Source organism: Eubalaena glacialis, chromosome 5 (assembly GCF_028564815.1).
Source record: "Eubalaena glacialis isolate mEubGla1 chromosome 5, mEubGla1.1.hap2.+ XY, whole genome shotgun sequence".
Taxonomy (NCBI): Eukaryota; Metazoa; Chordata; class Mammalia; order Artiodactyla; family Balaenidae; genus Eubalaena; species Eubalaena glacialis.
In genome coordinates this window covers 149,773,579-149,790,430 of record NC_083720.1, presented here as the reverse complement: position 1 = coordinate 149,790,430, position 16,852 = coordinate 149,773,579, and the positions used below count along the sequence as shown (strand labels likewise).

General features: G+C 36.0%; 1 protein-coding gene across 1 annotated transcript; it reads right to left on the bottom strand.

The window, feature by feature from the left end:
• Window positions 1-12,518: 12,518 nt before the first annotated feature.
• Window positions 12,519-13,273, bottom strand: LOC133092442 (ATP synthase F(0) complex subunit B1, mitochondrial-like). Its single transcript, XM_061191762.1, is given in 3 exon segments — window positions 12,519-12,894; window positions 12,896-12,910; window positions 12,912-13,273. Coding segments are annotated over 3 exon segments (753 nt in total).
• Between the last annotated feature and the right edge of the window lie 3,579 nt (window positions 13,274-16,852).

Sequence of the window (16,852 nt, the reverse complement as noted above, 5' to 3'; positions counted from 1 at the left end):
GTTAAGTAAGTTAAATGTTACCTAGTAATCTCATTTTTAAAATTAAGGTTTAAGGGGAACAGAAATAGACAAACAGGAAAGGGGCAAGAAAATACTGCTTACAAATCCCCACTTGTCCGACATCATTCCATTTCTATGGGGTTAGGGGGTGAAGATCCATCTTCAGTAACTTTTTCATGCTGACATAAGGGGCTGTATTTTCAGAGTGAAAAATGTTGACATGGTCTTGTTGTATCTCTGCTGACAATTTTAGTTGCTTGCTTACATACATGGGCAGAGCAAGCTACAATAATTCTAATGCCCACAAAGATATAGATTATTATGAGAAATATTGTTAATCCCATTTTTCATCACACACTGAGTATGTGATTCTATTGTCCTAATCATTAACTGCTCGAGTCTGCTCTTTTGTGACTCTGGGAGACCTGGGTGACTTCATCTTTTCTACAGACAAGAAGCAGGGGACAGAGACGGGTTCTGTATTTGGGGGAGGGGTGGGCTGCTGGGTTCTGCCCAGTTCCAGCATTAGGCAAAACCTTCTTAGATGCAACACAAAAAATACAAAGTAACCAAAGGAAAAGAGACAAATTGGACTTTGTCAAAATCAAACTTTGCATATCAGAGGGCACTATCAAGAATGGGAAAATACAACCCATACAATGGCAGAAAATACTCTTAAGTCACATACCTAGTAAAAGATTGTATCCAGAGTATATAAAAGACCCTGATAACTCAACAACAGAAAGACAAAACCCAATTAAAAAGTGGATAAATAATCCAATTGACATTATTTAAAGAAGACATAAAAATCACAACAAGCACATGAAAAGAAGTCCAGCACCATTAATCATTAGGAAATACAAATCAAAACCACAATGAGATACCACTTCTTAGCCAGTAGGATGGCTGTAACAAAAATGACAGACAATAGTGCCAACAAGGATGTGGAGACTTTGGAATACGTATCCCTCCTTTGTATCCATCCTTTGTGGGAATTTAACATGATATAGTCATCTGGGAGAACAGTTTGGCAGTTCCCAAAATGTTAAACATACAGTGACCATAAGACCAAGCAATTCTTAGATATATACCCCAAAGAAATAAAAACACATTTATACACAAATGTTCCTAATAGCATTTTGTCATAGCTAAAAAGTGGAAATAAGCCAAATCCCCACCAACAGATGGATAAGCAAAGTGTGATGTATCCATGTAGTGGAACATTATTTAATATTAAAAATGAAGTGTTGATACATGCTACAACATGGATCAACCTTAAAATATTATGCTAAGGGAAAGAAGCTAGTCATAAAGAACACATATTGTATGATTCTATTTATATGAAAGGTCCAAAATAGGCAAATCTGTAGAAACAGCAATTATTTTATTGATTGCTAGGGCACAAAGGGTTGTGTGGGGCAGGGAATGGAGAGTGACAGCAAATGTGTACGAGGTATCTTTTTGGGGTGATGGAAATGTAAAATCATGGTACTGACTGCACAACTATCTAAATATACTGACAACCAATAAATTGTGCACTTGTGTGTGAAATATATCTCAATAAAGGTGTTAAAAATCAATCTAATTTGGCACATTAAAAAAATAAAAGGAGAAAAGTCAAATGCCCATATCTAGGAATCCAGGAAAGATTTGATAACATTTAATTACCATGCATTAAAAAAAATTCTTAGCAAACTAAAAATGGAAATAATGACTACAAAAAGCCTACAGTAACCATCGCACTTAACTGTGAAATATAGAAGTTTTCCCCTTTATTTTGGGGATGAGATAAGAATATTCTCTTCATCAATTAGATTCAACATTGTTTCAGAGTTTTTAATACATGCAGTGAGGTCAGAAATGGAAATAAATGGCATAAAGTCAAGTAAAGTAGTAATAAAATAGTCACTGCTTGTGTTTGATATAATCTTATCTTTAGAAAATCCAAAGGAGTCTGTGGGAAAACTATTAAAGCAAAATCTCTGGATACAAAATTATGATACAAGGTAAATATATAAAAATAAATGAATTTCTTCATTCCAGCAACAAACAAGTACAACAGGAAATTCATAAAACTGCCCTTTCAGTAGCATCAAAACATCAAATACATAAGAATAAAACTAATGAAAATATTCAAGGCTTCTACATTGAAGACTGCAAAGCATTGGTGAGAAAATTTAAGTAATCTAAATACGTAGAAGGATTATACCATATTCATGAATCAGAAGGTTCAATATTATGGATAACTCTCCTCAAATTTTTCTATGGATTCAATGCAAAATATATAAAGAAATCATATAAATCAAAAGAAAAAAAGCAGAAACCTCATTAGAAAAATGAAAACCAGAATGTGCTGGATCTTTCCAATAATGTATATCCAAGTGCATAACAAACAACTGAAAAGTTGCTCACCTTCATTAGACTTAAGAGAAATAAAAAATAAACCACAATGAAATACCACTACGTGACTCCCCATAAGAAAATGGCTAAAGTTAAAAATAATCATGTAATAGACCAAAGTGTTGCAAGGATCGGAGCTATCTGATACTCTCCTAGAGAGAGTATGACTGCTCCAGCCATCTGTTTAGCAAAGTCTAATGAAGAGTCACATGTGTACTTTATTACCCAGTAATTCTATTTCTAGTGTACAGCCAACTGAAATGCATTTACACATTCAGCAGATACTCAGTGCTAGACTAGACTTTTTATAGCAGAACTGCACATGATAATGCCAAGTTTTAAACTTCGCAAATGTCCAACAACACAGAATATATATGTAAATGGTGATATGTTCACATATTGCAATGTGATACAGCAAGAAAAATTGTTATACTACAATTTCCTACATCAATATGGATGAACCTCATAACTGAAATGTTGAATAATGAAGGCCAGGCACAAAGAGACCATATTGCATTTATATAAAGTTCAAAAATATCTGAAACTACTCTTTGGTTTTAGAAGTTCTCACAGTGGTGACTCTTTTGGGGAGAAAAGAAACAGGAAGGAAGTACTTCTAGGGAGATGAGAACATAGTTTTTTTGTCCTAGTTGTGCTTACATGTCTAAGTAGAGTCTTAAAAATTGATCAAGCTATACACTTTATTTGTATGCTTTTTCCTATGCAAGCTATTCCTTAATAAATAATTCACAAAACAATCATGGCCCTATGAGTGAACATATACTCAGTTTTAAAAAATAAAAATATTGTGGTGTGCCTGGAACATGGCAAAAATATTCTGAAAAGAATGCATAACCAGACCATACTGCATAATCAAAACTAGAAGAATCTAGCAATAAAAAAAGGAAAACGTTTTTATCAAGGTCACTTGTCTATACTTCCGAAAATCTGATCCATAATGTTATTTAAAACTCAAGATAACAGATTATTCTATTTTAGAACATCTTTTCCTTTTCATGAATTCTCAAAGATGCTCCACACTGACTGAACAATATCTGTAAATTATTCCAGTACTATGTAATACAAACTGAACAAGACTTGAACATGAATTAATGTTTAAAAGCAACTCTGTGCTTTCCTAATGATTCTTCGCCTTTCAGACAGCAGTTCCCTCTTTGAATTCTTTGTACTATATTTCCAGGTTTGAAGAAAATTCTCATGTATTTGGAAGATGGAAACAAAATAACGGTGGACCTTTTTTATCTTCAGCCTTGTTTTAAATCAGTGGATTGACATATTCCTAGTTGTTCATTCTAACATTAAAGATATGTTTTTAATTGAGGCAAGTATTTTTTCTTTGAATTTCAGGTTATTTTATCAGTTAAGGATTTTATTGTGATAGAATCTTAGGTTTATGATCCTGCTATTTACTTTCTTTTAATGTTCTTCTTTTTAATTGAAGTGTAGTTTATTTACAATGTTGTGGGGTTTTTTTATACATCTTTATTGGAGTATAATTGCTTCACAATGCTGTGCTAGTTTCTGTTGTACAACAAAATGAATCAGCCATATGCATACCTATATCCCCATATCCCCTCTCTCTTGCGTCTCCCTCCCACCCTCCCTATCCCACCCCTCTCGGTGGTCACAAAGCACCGAGCTGATCTCCCTGTGCTATGCAGCGGCTTCCCACCAGCTATCTATTTCACATTTGGTAGTATATATATGTAAATGCTACTCTCACTTCGCCCCAGCTTCCCCTTCCCCTTCCCCATGTCCTTAAGTCCATTCTCCACGTCTGTGTCTTTATTCCTGCCCTGCCACTAGGTTCATCAGTACCATTTTTTTAGATTCCATATATATGTGTTAGCATAGTATTATAGCTTCTTGAATGAAACAATTTAATTTTTCATTTAAAAGAAAAGTATGTTAAGATTTTTAGTATAATGGTTACCATATAACAAAAAATTCTGAAATTTAGGAATAAAAATGATTGCAATAAAAGCACATCAACGAATATTTCTGATGGAAGAAACAGTCTCTGCTGGGCATACAGGTAAAGCAATAGAATTTGATGATTGAAATCAGATGATTTGCCAATCAATAAAAAGATCCTACACACTAGCTCAGGACCCCCAGGAAAATTTATTTTGCTAGATATATACAAAGAAAACATTGTCTTTAAATTCCTACACTCAAGCTTACTCCTGGTATAAAGATTATAGAAGCTTTTGTTCTGATGATCACAGACTATAGTGTAATATCAAGGTACTCAGAACTACCCTTTTTGTGCCAAGCACTTCAAGCTATTGTTTTCTTTTCTCTTTCTTAAACTTTAGAAGGACTAGTAATCATTGGCTGTCATATTAATAGCAAGATACCTAACAAGCTGAGCAAATTTATTCTCAAAAGTATTATTTGTTGTCCCACTAAACTAATCAACTTACGGTGTCAAAATTATTTTGGTAATTCATATGGATCTCACTAAAATAACTTCAGATGCTACAATCAGGGACTTCTGAATTTGTTCCTTTAACGTCAGAATAAGTGTGTATTCCTTGAGGAAAATGAGTGAACTATTGATTGTGCTTCATCTTCTTTCTAAATACGAGTACATCTTGTTTAACCAGTCTCTATTTGGCATCTAGTGTCATGTCAAGTATATTGTTACTACTACTCATATTTTTTGCAGTTTGTCCATCACAGCTTTTCTCAGTCGCAATACTGTCCCTATCTGTTTACTCTGACCGTTTTCTGTGCTTTACCACAGTAGTATTCCTTGTATCTGCCGCTTTTCCTATCAGTTCATCTCCTCTTTCCAGGAACAAATGCCATTCTTAGTCCACAGATGGGAATGCTAAGATACCAGTGGTACGGTGGGAGGGTTTTTTGTTTCTGTCGTTCCTGTCGTGGTGGAGGTTGCTTTTTACTTGTAGCGAGAGGTTCGAATGGATCTGCTTCAGAGTGTCACAGGGTTTCTCCCGTGATGCACATATGCTTGGAAACCAGAAGTTAAGTGAGTGAAGTCTGGGAATGGATCAGACCAAGGTGAGCAGCCTGTATTTGACAGCCTATTGTGTGTTTTGCTTACATTGTTATTTCATTCTCATAGGAAACAACCTGTTACAAGGAGCTGAATAGTTTGCAGTCATTCTCTCCTTCTATCTATCTCCTTATTTCAGAAATTAAATTCTCTTATACATTTAAAATTGTAGTGTGAGATAAAAAGTGAAATATAAGCCATTAAGGCATTATATACGCTGGTATTATAATAAATCACCCCTTCTTACTCTAACAGTAAATGTACTTTCAAACCACCTAATTTAAAGATACATTTTGCTAAGAAGGGGACTTTGAAACATGCTGTGGTTTTTGTCATAGTACTGCCATATAGCTTCCCTAAAAGCAGCATTGACGAATATTCATTCAAATAAATTAATATGTGTTTTTTTAAATAAGGCAGCAAGTTCAACGGGTGCGTGAATGGAATACTCTACATAAAGTGAACCAATGTAAATTTGGGTACAAATAGCCATTGAGAAGCTTCTTGCTCTTGATTTTTCAAATGATATACAAATTTTTAAATTTCAGCCTTATACACACACATTCTATGTATGTATTTCCATATTTATATTTTCAAATATATTATATTTCCATATATTATATAAATACATAGATATACAAAATTATAAATTTCATAGAAAAATAATTGGAAAAATTTCCTAACTTATCAAGTTTGTTTCACTTTGAAAAATCACTAAAATCAGAAAGTTAAAAGCATTGCCATAAAAGATGAAAATCCAAACAAGGCTCTGTTTCTCTTGGCTTCATGGTTGTTTTGTTTTAGTATGTCAAATTCTCTTCCAATATTAAAAACACCTGTTTAAAATGTTGGCAAAATATCTATTTAGATCTAATTGATTAATGGCATTTACTTCTTACTGAAACCATTAACAGTTTCATGAATGAGAGAGTTAGCCTTGTTTCAGATTGCATCATAAAGAAACATTTAATCAGAATGAATGGTCCTCACATTACCTAGTACATAGACATTTAGCTCTGAAAAAGCAGTATTAATCTTGAACATCTTTGATGAGAGACGTTCATCCTATTAAAGTATCTATTTTTGATATACAAGCTATTTCAAAGAGACCAGAGATATTGCACTGTTCAAGACTTATGTTCACCCATACTACTGTAATTATTTATAACTGAAACTTACTACATCTTTTAGTTTAAGTATATCTGGTGCTCGGAAGATTGTTGACAGAAGTTTTCACACAACATGAAATTTATATTTCAGTTAAAACCTTCATGTAGACATTTCTATAGCATACAAGGTATCACGAAATCCAATTAAAATGAAGCCTTCTCAAACCCAAAGCTTTGAAATGTGGGACTTGCTTATACATTAGTGAGTTTCATAATATTGTCCCAATAACTGCTTATCAACTGTGCAGACTGAAAACAGTTCAGTGTAACTGAAATCTCTGTCAGGAGAGTTGAAATGACCGCCTGCTCTAACAGCCATTGGCTGTTTTCTTCTGTAGTCAATGCCAACCAACCTTAAACTCTTAAAATGCTTAAGGAAGCCACAGTTGTCTGATGCTTCCTATTGTTAAGGTTATAATTCATCCTGAAATATTGTATACAGAAGAAGCCTTTTCAACTAAACTATTTCCTGGGCATTTTGCTTGAATATAGTAATATTTCTAAAACTGATGATTTAAAGCCATTGTTTACCCAAGCCATGATGGTGATGCCATGTCTTTTTTTGTCTGGGTGGAGAAGCAGTTTGTAATGCGTTCAAGACTGTCCTCTCCTTTGAGGATGTCACCAGGACAAGGATGCCCCTATGCCCTTATATAGCTTTTGAAGTAAATAAATATAAGTATGTTTCCTGAGGATAGAGAGTAAAAGTTTTATTCTGGTCTTTTATCAGTAAAGTAGATAAAATGATAAAATATAAAATATACTTTAATAAAGTTAAGGGCTTCATTTTTGCAGCATTTCTTTAACTTACTTGATTATAAGACTAATTTGGGCTTTTGTTTAGAGACCAAATCCCTCCATCCTTCAGAGTCTGGGAAATGGTCTAGTAGTTTGTATTTTTCATAAATACCATCAGGGGTTTGGGGAGAAATTCTGTACTAAGGGACATATAAGCTTCAAAGTCTTAGTTAAAATATGCCAAAAACCAAGCTGGAGCCCTGGTACAACTCAGGTAAATTGAATCGTTAATACATGAGCTCCTTGGAGCCTAGTCTGAAGGTTATCACTACAAGCCAAGAACCTGAGGCACAAGTCCTGGGGTGAGAGCAGAGGTACTTAAATCACTTACTTTTCCGCTCTCAAAATAGTTCTCAGTTTAACTGAGAGCTTTAAAATCCTGACGGCCATAACACAGACCAATTAAATCAGCATTTCTGGAGGTGGTACCCAAGCATCAGAAGTCTTGAAAGCTCCCCACGTGATTCTAATGTGCAGCCGATGTTGACAACTCCTGTCTAAAGGCTAGATGGTGAGAGCTGCATTCGATGTGAATGAAGTTCACCTTCAATGTCTGACCTCATGCAGATAGAACAAAGCTAGTAAACCCCACTTTTATTTCTGGATCATTGCACAAACCTACAATCCCCACAGTTAGAAGTAAATGAATTTCAGTAAGCACATATTTTTCCATATTGATTTTATATCTAGATATCTGTCTAAACGTTGTTATTAATTCAAATATTTTTTTCTGTATATAATGTTGGGTTTTCTTTGTAGATGAGCATATTATCTGCAAATAACAAGAATATAGTTTCTCCCTTTCAAATAGTTATTATTTTTATTTATTTATTTGGCTTTACTATGGGCATAGCTATGACCTTCCAGCTCAGTAGCGTCTGGAAACAGTGATATTAACTATGCTCACTTAGTTCTTGATTTTAAAGGGACCACTTATGACGCTTCAAATCAAGATTAAGGATTTTGGTAGATTCACTTTATCAAATTAATGTTCTTCTATTCCTAATTTGCTAAGAAATTGTAATCATCTACTGAGATGCTTATATTTACATGCTGTTGATAGCCATTGCATCATTGTTTTCCATCTCCTTAATTTATGCTTTGAATTTACTCTCATTATTCTCCACATTAAATTTATTCTTTTATTATTTTCCCAACTAATGCAGTTGAAATTTTAATTTATTAAATATTAGTTTTTCTATTTATTTATTGTAAACATGTTTGACTATGAAATTTCCTTAATGTGATAATATCCCATGTTTTTATACTAATATTTGCATTTTCATTTAGTTACATTTATTCAACCCATGAATAATTTAAAATGGGCTTAAAAATGCAAACATATATTTTTTAGCTTTTCTCTCTTTTTTTGAGTTTTAATTTTCATTAAGGAAAATTTCAAATACATGATAAGGAGAGAAATGGTGAACCCCTATGTACCCATCCCTGAGCTTAAACAGCTAATAATTCATGGCCAATCTTACTTTATTATACATATACCCAACCACTTCCTCCCTAACCTAACACATATGGATTATTTTAAAACAAAAGCATGCATCATAACTTCTAATATGTAAATGCTTCAGATAAGCACACTTTTCTTTAAACATAAAAATAATGCACTATCACAATTAAAATTAGCAATAATTGCCTAATGTTATCAAATATTCAGTTACTATTCAAATTTCCCTGATTTTATTATATTTTTACAGTTTGTTCAATTTAGGATAAAAACAAGGTCCACTCTTTGCATGTGAATTATATGCTTATTAAGTCTATTTAATCTATAGGTTCTCCCTCTCTTTAAAAAAAGAAAAAGAAAAAAGAAAACCTTTAGAGAAATAAAAACACTATTTACTGAACAAACTGGGTAATTTGTTTTGTAAAATTTCCCATATTATAGATTTTGCAAATCACACCCATAAGGTGCCCATTTTCTATGTTCTGTATTTCAGGAACACATTTAGATAGATGAAATTCAGGTCAATTTTTTGAAAGAAAACCCCATATTCGTTGATGGTACAATGTATATCTTAGAGTATCACATGAAATGTGATTCTTTTTTATTTTTTTGCAGGAATTTGAATCTTAATTTTATTTTTCACTCCAAAAACAAACAGAAAATTTAATTTTTAGCCAGGTACGTCTTATAATCTTAAGAAAGAATAGAAAGTCTTTAGACTAAATCTTACAAAAAAAGTTACAGGATCTTAACAGAGAACATTAAAAATTTTAATGAAAAACACTATGACCCAATAAATGGAAGCATAATCCCTAATTTAATTACTTCCCCTGGTGTCGTTTATCTTGTTCCTCTGTCTCCTGCGTTTCCTGGAAACTGGAATTTACATCTTAAGTCTCTATAGATTCAGGTTAAATATTTCTGGCTAGATTACATCCCAGGTGATACTGTCTACTTCATATTTCAGCAGATCAGGAAAGATATCTGGTTATTCCACCATGAGTGATGCTAAGAATAACCAGTGAATTAGGTAATTGACCACTTGATGGAATGATCTTCAGATTCTTATTAGTTACCATTGATTAGAAATTATTTTTATGGTCATTACAAAATGTATGACAAAAGTAAAGAATTTAACGTTTCCCTTTTTTCATTGACAAATGTAATCCATTTCTTTTGCTAATACAAAAATACTTCAAATTAATTGGACTTTTTCATATCATATATTTAAAAAATAATTGTGATACTCTTAATTTGAGACGGCACAACCAATCACCATGCAGCCAATTTGTACATACCAAACCACATTCACCACATAGAAATGAATCTCTGGTATTCCGAAGGTAGAGATTTGGGGCTGTAGTCTGGAGTTTCGCCTCTAGGAACCCTGCTCAGCTTATTACCTCCTTCTCATTCCTGACTGGCTTCACTTTGGCTTGTGACACCAAGCTCCTTGGGCACAGGGAAACAAACTCCTCCAGCACATCCTTGTCCAAAAAGAGCATCATGTGCTCTACAGCTGGCTGCAACAGTAACGTCCAGGTGGCAGAGCATCGTGTAGGCTATCCGCAGCATGTGGCAAATGTTGCTGTGAGTGCAGGATGTCATTCATCTGGTTCCCTGGTTCTGGGGACGAAGGCACACTGTTAGTCTCTGCCTGGATCCGGTGGCCTTATGAGGAGACCCTCATGAAACTGTTCGCAGTCGGAAGTGACTGGCCAGAGGGCTTTGACAGCCTCATGCCTAGCCTAGCTGCCTCTGCGAATGCCAAGAAGCAACTTGGTGGCTTATGCGTATTGGTGCTGATCTGTTGACTCACCAGTTGTAGCTGGGCCGAGAACTTCCCAGCCTTTCCCTGGGTCATCCTTCAGCTTCTCTAACCTTTGGACCAGGTGTGTGAGGAAGGGCCTGGGGTTTTGCAGGACAATCATACCATGAAGATCTGAGGTAATAAAAACTGACAAGGGTTTCAGTCTGTGCTTGTGATTTCCACTTGTTCCTACCCTCTCCCACTTCACATCCATCTTCCCTTCTTTTTTTTTTAAAATTAATTAATTTATTTATTTTTGGCTGTGTTGGGTCTTCGTTTCTGTGCGAGGGCTTTCTCTAGTCGCGGCGAGCGGGGGCCACTCTTCATCGCGGTGCGCGGGCCTCTCACCATCGCGGCCTCTCTTGTTGCGGACCACAGGCTCCAGACGCGCAGGCTCAGTAGTTGTGGCTCACGGGCCCAGTCACTCCGCGGCATGTGGGATCTTCCCAGACCAGGGCTCGAACCCGTGTCCCCTGCATCGGCAGGCAGATTCTCAACCACTGCGCCACCAGGGAAGCCCCCATCTTCCCTTCTTAAATGCCTGCTCCATGAACGTCAAGCTCCTTCATCAGAAACAAAGATTAAGAGCTTACAGAGATTGCATAACCAGCTCCCATGACAGCAGGAAGTCAAATCCCTTACATAGAAACATATATCCTAGTAGTTCTACGTCTCTGATTGAATGCTGACTGATACAGTTATACACAAGGGAAGTAATGAGGCTATTGAGACTACCTAAAATGACACTTGTCATTACACTCTCAAAACACCTGAAATCTGTATTGCATCACATATTCTTACTGCCTTTCCAGTAGATTTTTAACTCCCTGAGGTAAGAACTTTTTATCTCTGCATGACCAGTGCAGGATTGTGCTTAGCACAGCAATTCTTTGTTTAAGGAATAATTTGGAACACCTCTGTTGACCCTATCAAAATCTCCTTGAAGTAACATCTTAATAATGATGTCAGTCTGATTTCTATATAAGATGAATACATTAGCCATCAATAAATACTGACCTAAATGATTGTTATATAATTAAAATCTTAGGAAGTCAATGAAAATAGCAGTTTTCCATATGGTACATATTTTCAAATATTTCCTGTTATATAAGTTACCCACTTGTTTACAAGTAAATCCTTATACAAGTATGGGAGAATTAAATGTCAACAAACCAATGGGAGGGCAGAATTTTCTAACTTATCTGCTGGATTCTTGAGAGTGATTTTATGACACATTGAGTCCATAATATTTTCTGTTGACATACTACTAAAATGAAAAAAAGTCAATGATATAATTTGATATACAAGATTTCCTTTAGTTATTTTAAGAATATTGAAAAGCTTTAAATTTCCCATAACCTATCAGCAAGAAATAGCTTACCACTAATAGTTTTATAAACAATATTATCTGTTCAATGACTTCTTTAATTTTTACCCATATGATAAATGTTGAAATAATATTTCAGAAAATTATACATCTTGAAAAACTTTGTTCCAACTGTCACTTTATTGCAAGATGGTTGAATTAATTCAAATTTAAACTATAACTTGATAATTTTTAGTCAGGTACCAAATTTTATTCGAAGCAAACTGCTTATTCAAAAGTGATCATGGAACAACTCAAAATGCAGTGCAAGGTTAGAGAAACATCTTACTGGCCAATAGATTGTTTTAATTCTCTCATTATATAAAACTCAAACTTCATTTTTAGGAAAGGGAAACTGTAACTTCAGTAGACAGCAATACAGAAAGGTTTTGTCACATAGACTAGTTTCCATTTAGTCAGTCAACTGTTTCTAGCTGTGTCAATTGGGACAGATGCATTTACAGAGCTGGCTATGCTTGAGCCTTCTTTGCGAGCAGCTTTAGATCTGCAATGAACTTGGCAATTGTCTCCTTCTCCTGCTGCACAGAGATGCTCTGTACCATGTGCTTCTCCACCCAGTTTATCATGTGCTCTCCTTCCTTCTGACACATCATATTCTGCACAGAGATGCGACAGTCCAGGCGATTCTTTACCTCCTTGTATACTCCATGCAGCCATTCCTGGTAAGTGACCTCCAAGGCCATGGCAATGTTATTCCTCTGGACATCAGAAAGGTAATGGCGCTTTTGAACCAGTGCCTGCTGTGACTTCTCCAGATCAATCGCATCCTGGATTTGTTTAATGGAAGCCTGTTTCACTTCTTCCAGTTGGGCAGTTTTCTTGCTATAGTTTATCAGCAAATCCCAATAGAGGCACCATATTTTTTAACTACATAGACAAGCACCCCTATTGTTGATATGGCAGAGAAGGTCTTTGGAGTTATCACATATATTTCTTTGGAGAGTAAATATAAGATAAGCCCAGTTCTGAGCACATAGGGTCCTGTTACACCAGTTTTAGGATAAAGGAACTGGAAGAATTCCTCAGGCATCAGCCCAAATCGAACTTTTCCTCCATATTCAGGAAGAGGTGGTACAGGGGCAAGACTTGGCTGCTCTGTGTGAAAGATCCTTGTTGCCTGCAATACCCCTGGACCAAGGAGGGCCGCGTTCTTCAGCGAGGGGGCTGCTGCGGTGGCGGCAGAAAGTACCACCCGGGGCAGCATGGTCAGGTAGCATCCGCACTGCAGTCTTTGGGCCCCAGTGACCCTGACAGGAGACTCCGTCAGGGGCAGAAGCAAGACGAAATGTGATTCTGATTATCTCTCACTCAGAAATGTTAAGATTGATCAGTGATCTGGGTGCTGTCAGTCTCTTTCTCGCAAAATAAATTTTCCCAGCGGTCTTTTGCATAAAAGTATTGGCAGCCATTGAAGTTCATTGGCTCGATTTACTATTTCATCACGGGTTACAAATTGTTGATATTCAACTTTGATAGTCCCTCTGCACTTACCTTCTGAAATACTTCCTTAAAAAATAACATATCTCATCAATTATTAGGTTAATACAATTTATAGATCTAGTAGGAATGGCTACATACATAGTTGATGCTTTCCCTTTGTTTAGCAGTTTTCAGAATAACAAATTGGTTTGTAACCAAACTCAAATGTGAAGCGCTTCATTACAGTTTCTTTATTTACTCTTTTTAAGAACTCATAGATCTAACATATCTGTTGCCTTTGTTTCTAGTGTAGATTTTATTCTTTTTAATATTCAAATTGGTCCCTATTTGCTACTAGGAGCCCCCTCAATGTGGCTCAGGTACGATTTTAATATGATCCCATAGTCTTTGCTTTTCACCTTTATGGTCAATAAAATAGTCCAGATTCATCTTGCATGTTTCTTATCACAGATCTAAAGTTATATATTTCTGCTGTCTGCTTCCCTTTAGTGGAAAATGGCATTTAGAGTAGGGGTGCTTATTATTATCAGACGGTCACTTTTTATAGGCTTATTTAGAGAAAAACACTTGCAAGCTTGTAGTATTTACAATTCAAGTTTAGGATTTGTAAAAATACAGTGTTTTTACTAAGTTCTTTGAGTCTTTTTCTCTTACACCTACATTTGTGGTTCTGAATAACTTTAACAAAAATACTTGCTTAAAAAAATTCTTGCTTGTTTTATCCACATACCATTTTATATTTATATTTCAAATACTTTGCATATCACTCTTAAAAACTACGTTTTACATATATTTTTGTATATAAATATGTATAATTTGAAAAGAGTGATTCTAATATTATTACTGCTAGTATCATTGAAAATAGCTTAACGTATATTTGTATAGTTTAACAGTAAGATATATTCTACTGTGTATGTTAAACATACTACTGTTTTAAAGTGATTTGAAGTAAAACCTTTCTATTAAACCATAATATATTAATCATAATTATGTTACAGTCTCTAATATTTCCAACATCTGGGTCAAATCTGAATCTGGTTTTATTGATTGCTTTTTCTCTTGACAATGGGTAACTTTTTCATGTTTTACTGTCTCATAGTTTTATTATCAATAAATATTGGGCATTGTATACCGAGTAGAGATTGAGGTAGCTAGTTTTAATGCATGGAAATAGGCACACCTCTTTTTCTGTCCTACTGTAAATGGGAGTGTTTGAGTCAATCTAGTGAGTAGTTGAGCTGGATTTGGGGCACCACGGACTTCAAATTACTCCAGAGATGGAATGTTGCTGCTTTGTACTTGTTGCAGATCCCAGATGTCTTGAGAGTTTTTAACCAGTGTTTTTACTCTTCCCTCAGTTTTCAGCACGCAGGTGTGACACAGGTGCAGAAGTTAGACATAAGCCCAGAGGTCAACTTCTGTTGCCTCTAACTTGATGAAAAGTTCGTGATTGGTACCAGATGGGCTGCTCAGTTCTTCTGCTACAGCTGCGGGCTTAAGCCATATGTGCTCTTGCCTCAAGAATGGGGCTTATCACTCCTCACCCGTCTTCCGTGGCAGCTGATTTCTGCTTTGGGTCCTGGAGTATTCTGGGGAGAGCTCTTGGGTTGGAGCAAGTGTCCTGTTCTCCAGCGGTAGCAGATCTCTGCTTTATAACAGTGCAAGATTCATGGTAAGAGAGGGTTTTTGCCCTTTCCTCACCAGCAGATGGCTTTTTTATTTCAAATTTATATTTCAAACATGTGGTTACTTGTTAGTCAGATGGTTCTTTCAGCTGCAATTGGGTCTGACAATGTAGTTTTTACTCTAAATAGCTAAAAATAGTATTTTGTTATTAATAAAGACATAGAAAATGAATATTGGCTAAGTCAGCTAGCAATGTCTGCAAATAATACCATGTTAGGCACCTAAAAACATAATACAAAATAATGTTATTTCATTTTAATTTTTGTAAAATCTTTCAAGTAAATGTTACTTAATTATTTTAACAACCCTGTGGAACAGAAAGACAATCTTCTACCCCAAGTATTGTTTGGGATACACATTATAAACCTCAACCTCAAAAATTCTGTGAGATGCCTAAGACAATACTATTTTTAAAGACAGAATTACATAACCTTTCTCTAGGGATATATGTAAAGTGTACTAAATTAGGCTTCATAAAAACTGAGATTTTTCTGATTTTTTTCTTGTAATAGTTCTATGAACTTGTGCCTCTCTGAGCTCCAATACTTGCAGCTAAAAATAAGCACCATAATTCTTGAAATTTTGAATTGCAAATGAAAAAATGCAGGAAAAATGCCGTGACACCCAGGGAGTACTGAACAACAATATGCAATAGGATGGTAGAGTACATCCATCTGTTGCAAGTTATTAAAACAAGTCATGTGTATGAAATACTGTGTACAAGATGCTGCGACTGTTGCTGGCAATTGATAAATATTTGTTAAAAAAATCAAAAGAGTGAATATTTGTGATAGGTGTGGTATTTGTTTTATTACTGCGCTTTCCTTTTTGCATTTCCCCGTACATGAACTGGTCAGCCTCAGGGATCCACTCGCCCCAGGGGTGTGGGCTGTGCTGTTAAATTCAGTAAACAGGAGGCCATTAGGCCGAGGGAGCTTGTACAGTCAGGCCACTCAAGGTGGCTGTTCTCTTGCTCTCTGTACCTCCCCTGCTTGACCAGCACCTGCTTCACCTACACCCTGCTCACATGACTGTCCTTCCTACATACTTGCCCCAGAACCCAGCTCGTGATTGTTCTCATCAAAGGGGTGGCAAGGGGTGTCTCCCTCTGCTGGTTTCGCTGGTAACCAATGAGCCAACCTGACATCAATTCCCCTATAACTGGCAATTTCCCCTTTCCCCCGGGAGCAAAGGTTGACACCATGTCCTGCCTGCTGTCCGCCACACATGGTGGGGGATTGCTCCAGGGCCTTGCTTCAGACCTGTAAGATCCCCCAGCCATGAAACCATTGATGTCTCAGTTGCTGACTCAGGACCCTGTCTTCGGTCTTGAAGCTGAGCAAGCAGAGGGCTTCTAGGTCTGCAAGGTGCAGCCCAACAGGGCTCTAAAGCCTTAGCAGCCTGTAAAAGCAAGCTGAAACCCAAGCCAGAGTCAATCCCTGTAAATGCCTCAAGGTTAAAAAATCAAAACTCAAGAACCACCAGTCACAAACAGCCATCTAAGCTTCCCAAATAAGACAATCACTAGAGCTATAGCCAACCAAATAATTTCCTTGCTTTGCTTGCATGTCTGCTCTACAAAAGACTTTTCCTCATCTCCCACTTGTGGAGAGCTCTGAGCCATTTCTGTTTGGCGTTATCCAATTCAAATTGATGT